General features: G+C 39.5%; 1 protein-coding gene across 4 annotated transcripts in view; it reads right to left on the bottom strand.

Annotated features, from left to right (window-relative positions):
• Positions 1 to 912: 912 nt before the first annotated feature.
• tbc1d32 (TBC1 domain family, member 32) overlaps positions 913 to 8,206 on the bottom strand; it is a 73,329-nt gene continuing 66,035 nt past the window's right edge. For all 4 annotated transcript variants that reach the window (XM_051409748.1, XM_051409746.1, XM_051409745.1 and 1 more), the window contains exon 34: positions 913 to 1,953. In XM_051409748.1, the coding sequence (XP_051265708.1) occupies positions 1,834 to 1,953 (120 nt within the window). In that variant the 3' untranslated portion in view covers positions 913 to 1,833. The remainder of the gene's footprint in view (positions 1,954 to 8,206) is intronic.

Genomic DNA, 8,206 nt, shown 5'->3' with positions numbered 1-8,206 from the left:
TCATTATCTGTGTCAGTCTCACCGACCTCAGTCTCGTTTCTAGCAGACAAACCCGGTGATCATTACCTGCTGAGCACCAAAGTGAAGACTGAAAGTAGAAGGTGAGCAGCCTGATATTTCCCTCAGGAGTTTAAACGACCAAAACAGAGTTTAAAGGAGAGCGAATATTGGACCGGACATTCATCAGAACACCAGGAACACGTCTCCAAATTCACGCTGATGTGCTCTGTTGTTTAAATAGTTCACCCTAAAAGCCTCACAAGGCTCTAATATGTCCGCTGTGTTTGCAACATCCTGCTTGTTGTGGAGTTTTGCCCCCCAAGTGGCCAAAAGGAGAACTGATTAATGCAGCTTTTAAAGTTCAATTCCAGGTTCAACACACTGCGACCTAAATGTTAAACACCCTCGGTGGTGAAACGCTCTGTGTGAAGTGGCATCTTTTGATCAGTTCCTCTCACTGTAAAGCCGCCGCCCTCCGTTGTACCCTGCACATTCCCCCTGGTAAACACTGTTGTGGTGGGAGGGAGACGGATGGAGGTGATGAGCGTATTTATTATTCAGGCGTCAGTGTGTCTGAAGAGGGACGACAGGACAGCAGCGCAGGGAGAGAGCGGGGCGAGAGGGAGAAAAGCCTGTGGTTACTAATGAGGGTTTATCACAATGATACAACCTTCCTCATGCATCTTTCATACAAAGACCTCCATACGTACACACACACACACACACACACACACACACACAGGAGAGGCTGTGTGATGCATCGCTGCGTGTCTCGGCATTAATGATGTGTGTCATAGCCGTGATACTTTGAGAAACCGTGGCAACATATAACTCAAAAGGTTGTTAATCTATCTGGACGCTTTACATCACATCGCTTTATATTTCCTGCCGTATGAAACATCCATCCACAGCTGGAAGTGAACGCTTACTTTAATACTTAGAACAACAACGTCTTGTTAAACACATACAAAAGAGCTCAAGATATTTACATTGTAGAGAAAAACAATAAATACAGAATTAAAACATTTTATACATTTTGATAATTAGATCTTCCAAACAACAGCTGTTTATGATTGTCACTTACAGTATTTACATTGTGTCCAGCTGCTTATAGCTACAACATACAGGGACAATTATCATTTGTTGTTGCAAGAAATGATGTAACCTTCAACCTGAAACATATCATTTATCTTCATTTCATCTGTCTTTAAATACGTTTCAACTTCCAAAGCCCTCAGCATCGAACCCATCTGTTACTGTCTTTAAACTCAACGGGTCAGGTTTCATTTAAAGAAAAACGGTTTATTTTTTACCCGAAACAGTTTTTAGAGAACGTTACTCAAACAGGAGTAACTGGATTAATACACATTTACTATTTACAGGCTGTGTATGTTGACCTGAAATGACCTGCAGTCTCTTAGTTGATGGTAATAAATGTGCAATAGTGTGTCTCACTGATGTGTGTTTATTAGGTTTTGGACAATAATGGCGCTTTATGGCACAGAGGAAGAAGATCTTGTTAGTGGGATACAGATATTGACGGTTTTGGTCTTTTGGATTTGTTGGCGATAAGAAAAATAAAGAATATATTCATCCTTTAATTTCATGTAACAAACATGTGTTCTGGATTTATCTCCAGATTTTTGCATTATTGTTGGTAGTAGTTCTGTAATCTGGTGACAATAAGACACTTTTTAGACATGTTGGACTCTTTGCTCGGCATGACAACGTGAGAGACCGCACACATGTTCAGTGAGTCGCAGCCCACAGTGGGGGCTGCTGGGAGAAATGCTCCTATACTTTGGTTCGTTCCTTTGTAACACCGACGCGTTCTCATTCGACAGGGTTGCGGATGGTTTTCATGTCGGCGAGAACGACGTCTCTGTAGCTGCGCTCCAGTTCCTCCATGAACTCCAGGTAGTTGCTGACCTTGAAGCCCTGGATCGGCTCCTCCTGCAGGTAAAAAGAAAGAATTGTTGACCGACATTTAGTTTACCCGTCATGAGGAACTTACGGTGGCCCAGAGGTATCAATCGAACTGTAAAAGCCACAACATTAAAGCAAAATGTGGCTTTTGCGGACCATTCGACACCTCCGAGCCACCGTAGGTTTACAGCTGAGCCCCTGGAAACAGTTGTATGACGTCGTCTGTTGCTCCAGGATCCAGCATTTTTCTTTTGGAGCTTGGTTTTAAAAGTGAGATATTTTAACCTCTGCTGCTTTTATGTTTTTATTTTATCTTTTAATTAGTCTGTTAATTGCTTGAGTCCTTTAAATGAAGCAGTGATGGTGGCCTTCGTATGGGCTGAACGTTTTTACCTAATAATGAGGTCAAACTTTCAGTGTCTCAAAAGACAAAAGTTCAGGTTTGTGTAACAGCAACAGTTTTCTTTAACTTTAATTATTCTGTGAGCCTTCAGTTCTGTCTTACTTCCTCCGAGATTGAAGGTAGAGGTTCGCAGACAGAAAATGGGTTGGTATCGAGGCAGAAGGTGGCTTACTTTATTATCATTCACTTTGTTAGAAAGTGAAGTGTGAGTAATTCGATATAACCTTTTCATTAAAATACTTTACATTCAATCTATTTCAAAGTCACAGGTATTCAAATTCAATCTCCGGGAATCGACTGCCGCTCCGTGCCAGGGAACAACATCCTTGCTTAGCGTTCGGGGTAATGAGGTTTTACGGGTCAGAAAAAGCAAAACAATATCTTAATAAGTACTTGCGTCTCAACCGTGCAGGTACACACATAACAACACGTCTTAATATGAGAGAGATAGAGAGAGAGAGAGAGAGAGAGAGACAAGCATCAGACCAGACAAAAAACATTTCATTTGGCTCATTTGTTCAGTCAGGGTTTTAATTTTGCCATAATTGCTGCCTGAGCTTCTGCACACATCTGCCATGACGACGCCCAACCTCACGGGGAACGCAAACACCGCAGCAGAGCTAATAACTGGGACCGGTGTGCATTATGTTGTGAGCGGCATCAACAATTAGCAGACCCGGAGAAAAGCTGCACTCCCTTTCAGAATATCAACGCACGACAAACACCACGATTTCACCTTCCGTCATTATCCAGGACCAAGTTTAATGACTTCTGCAACTTGTCAGCACTCTCCTCATTTTCTTTCATCACGCTGCAGAATGTGTTTCTGGAGAATCTAATTACGGTTTTATATCTGCAGGTAAATATCACCGACAAGGACACGAGGCAGCGAGAACACAGTCAATACTTTGAGAACAATTTAAGGTTGGAGACTCATCCTGATGACTTATTTCTCCTTCTAATAAGACAGAAAGATTTTCAGACACACAGAAAGGTAAACATTACCTGTCTGGCATTAAACTCGCACCCAACCAACCAAAGGGTTCTGAAACAAACTCATCTGAGGGGTCGCAAGGTGAAAGACAAAATGGGAGAGAAGAGATAAGAGAGTACTTTTCTGTTTTTCTGGCAATTTGGTCTGAAATATCTGAGCAACTATTGGAGGGATTTCCATGAAACATTGAGACATTAAGACATTGAGACATTTATAGTCCCCACAGAATTAAATTTAAAGCTTTTTTTACTAAATATCTCAAATATCTCAATCGAGAATTTGCTTTGTTTTAACTGCTCACAACAACTCAATTGAACTTTGCTGCGTTTTAAGACGACAGAAGCGAAATAATGTTTAGGAACCACTGGCTTACCTTCTCCCAGAGAGAGATACAGTCAATGTAAAAATGCTTTATTCCATTAGATCAGTGATAAGTAAAGAAATGTCTACTTGTGACCTCTTGTCAAAAGGCAGACGTCTGAGCTGAAAGCAGGTTGATCAAAGAATGATTTTGACTGCTTGAACTGTGTGAATCATTTTAAAGCCCTGGAGAAATAAAACTATACAGTAAATATAAAAAAGAAAAGATTAAAGATAAAAAAAAGTTTAGTTTTCTGTCCCCAAATTTAGTTTTCACTAATCTAATTATGTGGAAATGATCTTACTACCCCTTAGAGTCCTCTCAGGCTGCCTTAGATCACCAAAGATGATCATCAACAACAGTAGAGTTCAAGATCTTGGTGTCCTTTATAAGGTAATACGGTGCGTGTAGGGAGTAAAGTGCAAGGAAGAGGAATAGATTATAGTTATTATCTAAAGGGAGCAAATAGTGACTACAGAGGGGCAATTGTTCAGAGGGGAGTACGTAACATCAGAAAGAAATGAGTTTTCAGTCTGATGGAGGACTCTGCTCCTGATTATTCCAGGCAGCAATGAATCACTACATAAATCAGACTTTATAAGAGAAAAATCTCATTTTAATTACATGGTATTATGAATTAGAGGTCACATTATAGACTTATTTGATATACTGATATTAATAAAGTGCAGTTTTATTGTAAGAAGTGCCGGCTACATTACTCAAAAACTGTTAAATTCATATTTTGTGAGCGTGAAAAGTCCTGTACAGCAGGCCAGATGGCACATGTGTACGTGTTCTTCTTATCAAAACACAAGAGCACTACAGTAAGTATAAAGTCCCACTGGACGTGTCAGATTCTTCATTTCAGCCAAAGATTTTGTGAGATTAATCCCCAAGAATCATCAAAAGTAAAGTTGCTTCGCCCGGTTTTATTTATCTCACCGGGAAACGTCTGCTGACACAGTTAAACCCGGGACAGAGGAGTAGAGATAAGCAGTGAAATTCACTTGGGAGGGTATTTTTGGTCTGTTATTTTCTCTGGGAGCATTAAGGAGGGTGAAAAAAAGGATGCAAAGACACGAGTGTGTAGGAATTAGTGTCGGGCTAATGCCGATTTCTTAACTTTAAAACATAAAACATACTTCGTGCACGATGTTCAGCCCTGTTCACTCTCATATTCTCGGGCTGAACAGGTGACGTGAGCTGCTTAATGTCCCACATAATCTTCAAGATATATTAACCATTAGCACTTATGAGATCATTAGGTAAGCTAATTAATGCATTAATTACCAAAGATTTCTACGTTTTCTTAAGCTTGTCCTCACATGACAAATGAGTGGTATTAATATTCAGTGCAGGTCTGGGTTTGCCCTGAAGAGGGAATGAATAGGAATATATCTTTTAAGCATTAAGAGTTTTATTGGTTAGTTAAAAGAAAATATTAGAGTTGTCTGGCTCTTAATAGCAGGCCGACTCGGTTCATTAATTTCTTTTTGGTTAGATTCATAGATTGCTGGATTTTTACTATAATGATTGTTTTAGAATAAAGCTACAGGAATAAGTCACAACATGACATTTTGATCATGTGAGTTTCAATTTTACAGTTTTTTTTTTCTTAAGAATCAAAAAATTGTTGTGATGGATTTTAAGTTTCAGCCAAAAATAAAATAAAGTAAATCATAAACTCAAGAAGCAAAGATGTTACATACATCAGCATTGTGGACCAATCAGTGCCAGTCAACATGTCCAAGTGACGAGTGACTTAGTTTTGAGGAGGAATGTCACCAATTTATGACTTTACTATTGTCTATGTATAACTCTCACACCAGGGACGACTACGACTCTTCACGGCCCACAATCCAATCATTTATAAAGACTAATGGCGAGTCACAGCTCTTGAGATTGGCTCTTCAGGTCAGCTAATGTCTTATGGTAGACATCTTATATACTAGCCACCAACTGCGCCACCTGCTGTTGTAAATGTGTAGTAACCACAACCGGCTACGGATGCGAGGGGCGGAGCTTGACCTGTGTCACATGGTGCTACACGACGCTGCGGCGGCGGCATGTTTTAGAGCACGAGGGTTTAGTGTTTAATTTACATACTGATTATTATCTCACTAGCATTATTATTTATTTATTATTTCACATTAATAGTTGATTAAGGAAGAGTTTGTTGTTTTAACACATAATTTTAGCTCATTTCTATCATATAATGTAGAAGGAGAAGAAAGCTTGTGCGATTAGTCGTCTCTTGGTTGTTTTGCTATCTGGAGGTTTAATTCACAATGATTTGCAACCTCTTGTGTCTCCGGTGTACTTATTAAGAGGTTAAACTTTCAGGGCATCTTAAAGGTGTCCAAGTGAGGAGTTATCAGGTGATAAAAATGTTAAATGAAATGAATGTAATCAATTAACGCCCCAAAAACATTAGAAAAAAGGATTAGGAATAAAAATATAAGCCTCTTCATATGTATAGTCAGACAGCTTTACGTATGTGTTGATCTGTCTCTGAGTGCAGCACAACAGAAGCTTTACTTTGTGGTCTCATGTAGCCTCTGAGTGAGTGGCACGTGCAACCTCTGTCTCCGTCTGTCTACTTCTCCTCTACGGCTCCACTGCAGCCGAGCTCCAGCCAGACTCAGAACGATTGTAACAAGTCATTTGCCTTTTAAAATTTTAATTTAGATGAAATATAGATATACCCCCTAGTGAGACAGGATAAGTGTAGAGAGGGTGCAGTGTGTGTGTGTGTGTGTGTGTGAATGTTTAAAGAAATCCTCTAATACCATATCTGTCTGAGTAAAACACTTCCTTCACATTGTTCCCACAGAGAGACACAGAGGAGAAGAGGAAAGATAAGGCCGTCGGACGCAAACCGGCATGTCTAAAAACTTTCAACAGTTCAGCTCAGGACGAGAGTTGTGTAAGTTTCTCACACACACACACACACACACACACACACACACACACACACACACACAAACATACAGACACACAAACACTGTGCCTCAAAGCTGTCTCTTGCAGCAGTATCTGATGCTACAGCTCATTAGAAGAGCTTCCTCAGATAAAGCCTCCATAACTGATCTTTTATTCACAAAAAACTGTCAGCTGCGGCTCATAGCGATGTTAACACCAAAACTATCAGCACAGAGACAAGACGGATTGAAACGCTTAATGAGTAATAGCGATGAGCTGCTTCGAGTCGAGCCCATGCCTCATTCACAACGCTGCTGTGTTTAATGTTGCTTTGGGTGTTAGTGGAAGAACACATCTGAAAAGACCGTGACTTTGGACCTTTTGTGAAATCCGTGGGGGCCGCTCTTCATCCAATATTCACCGAGCAGAACTTATTTCAAATAAAGTGTTAACTTTCAGGATAGGCTTCTTTTTTCACAGTATATTTTCCAGCAAAATGCACCATAGTGGCAAGTTTTGTGAGCAAATTCCAAAAGTCGATCTGTTATTCATTATGGGTGTGAATCATGGATGAGTGGATTTAAAAGGGGAGCTGTACAAGTCAGTGGAGGGCTAACCTAATTTAATTCCTGTGTCCTCATGTCGACACCTTTAGGATGATTGTACTGTAAGACCAAAAGTTGTATTTCTGATTTATTAGCCTGCAATAATGGAGTGCTCCTTCCAAAGAAAGCCATTTCTCTAATGGATTATAGCACCAATGAGTGTCCTGTGTGTTACCTTAAGGTACCAACTGAGAGCTGCTTTCCAAAACAACCTCACAAATATAGATACTAGGGTTGCCATTCTTTATTCAAAATTCAAACTGTAAGGATTAGTTTGAATTCAGAATTTACAGTCTTGATCTACTGCATGCTGTATTGATCTTTCAGTAAACCACACTAATAAATCTGACGGCCCACACAAGTAGCCATAGTAGACTATGAAAGGTCACACGCTCGCTGTGACCACTGACAACCTACACCAGTTCCATACAGACTATACGTACTGATCCAACAAATATATCCGTCAACTTGTAGTTTTCAAAGTTTTATTTTCTTTCATTCTTTAGTTTCTCAGTGTTTATTTCTAGAATTGGATGACAATATAGCCTATATGTTAAATTATTTAACATGTTAAAGAATATTTAATTTAAATATTCTTTATATTTAATATTTAACTTAAATATTTTCTAATAAAGTTATTTGTTTAAAGGTCCAGTGTGTAACATTCAGTAGGATCTACTAGCAGCAATGGAATAAAATATTCATAGGTATGTTTTCATTAGTGTATAATCACCTGAATATAGGAATCATTGTGTTTTTATTACCTTAGAATGAGCTGTTATTGTCTAAAGACGTGGCTACTGTAGTTTCTCCTCCACACTTCACAGCCCAAATATGTCAAATACAGCAGTGTTCAGTTAGTTGCAATCTGCAACTTCACCACTAGATGCCACTGAATCCTACACACCTTTAAGAAAGCCTTCTTAGTAACTTTGCTTTGTCATATTGGTGGAAAATCGTCCTACTTTCATTCCAGCTCAGAAAAGAATCAGTCG

Source organism: Dicentrarchus labrax, unplaced genomic scaffold (assembly GCF_905237075.1).
Source record: "Dicentrarchus labrax unplaced genomic scaffold, dlabrax2021, whole genome shotgun sequence".
Taxonomy (NCBI): Eukaryota; Metazoa; Chordata; class Actinopteri; family Moronidae; genus Dicentrarchus; species Dicentrarchus labrax.
This window is presented reverse-complemented; position numbering and strand designations above follow the sequence as displayed.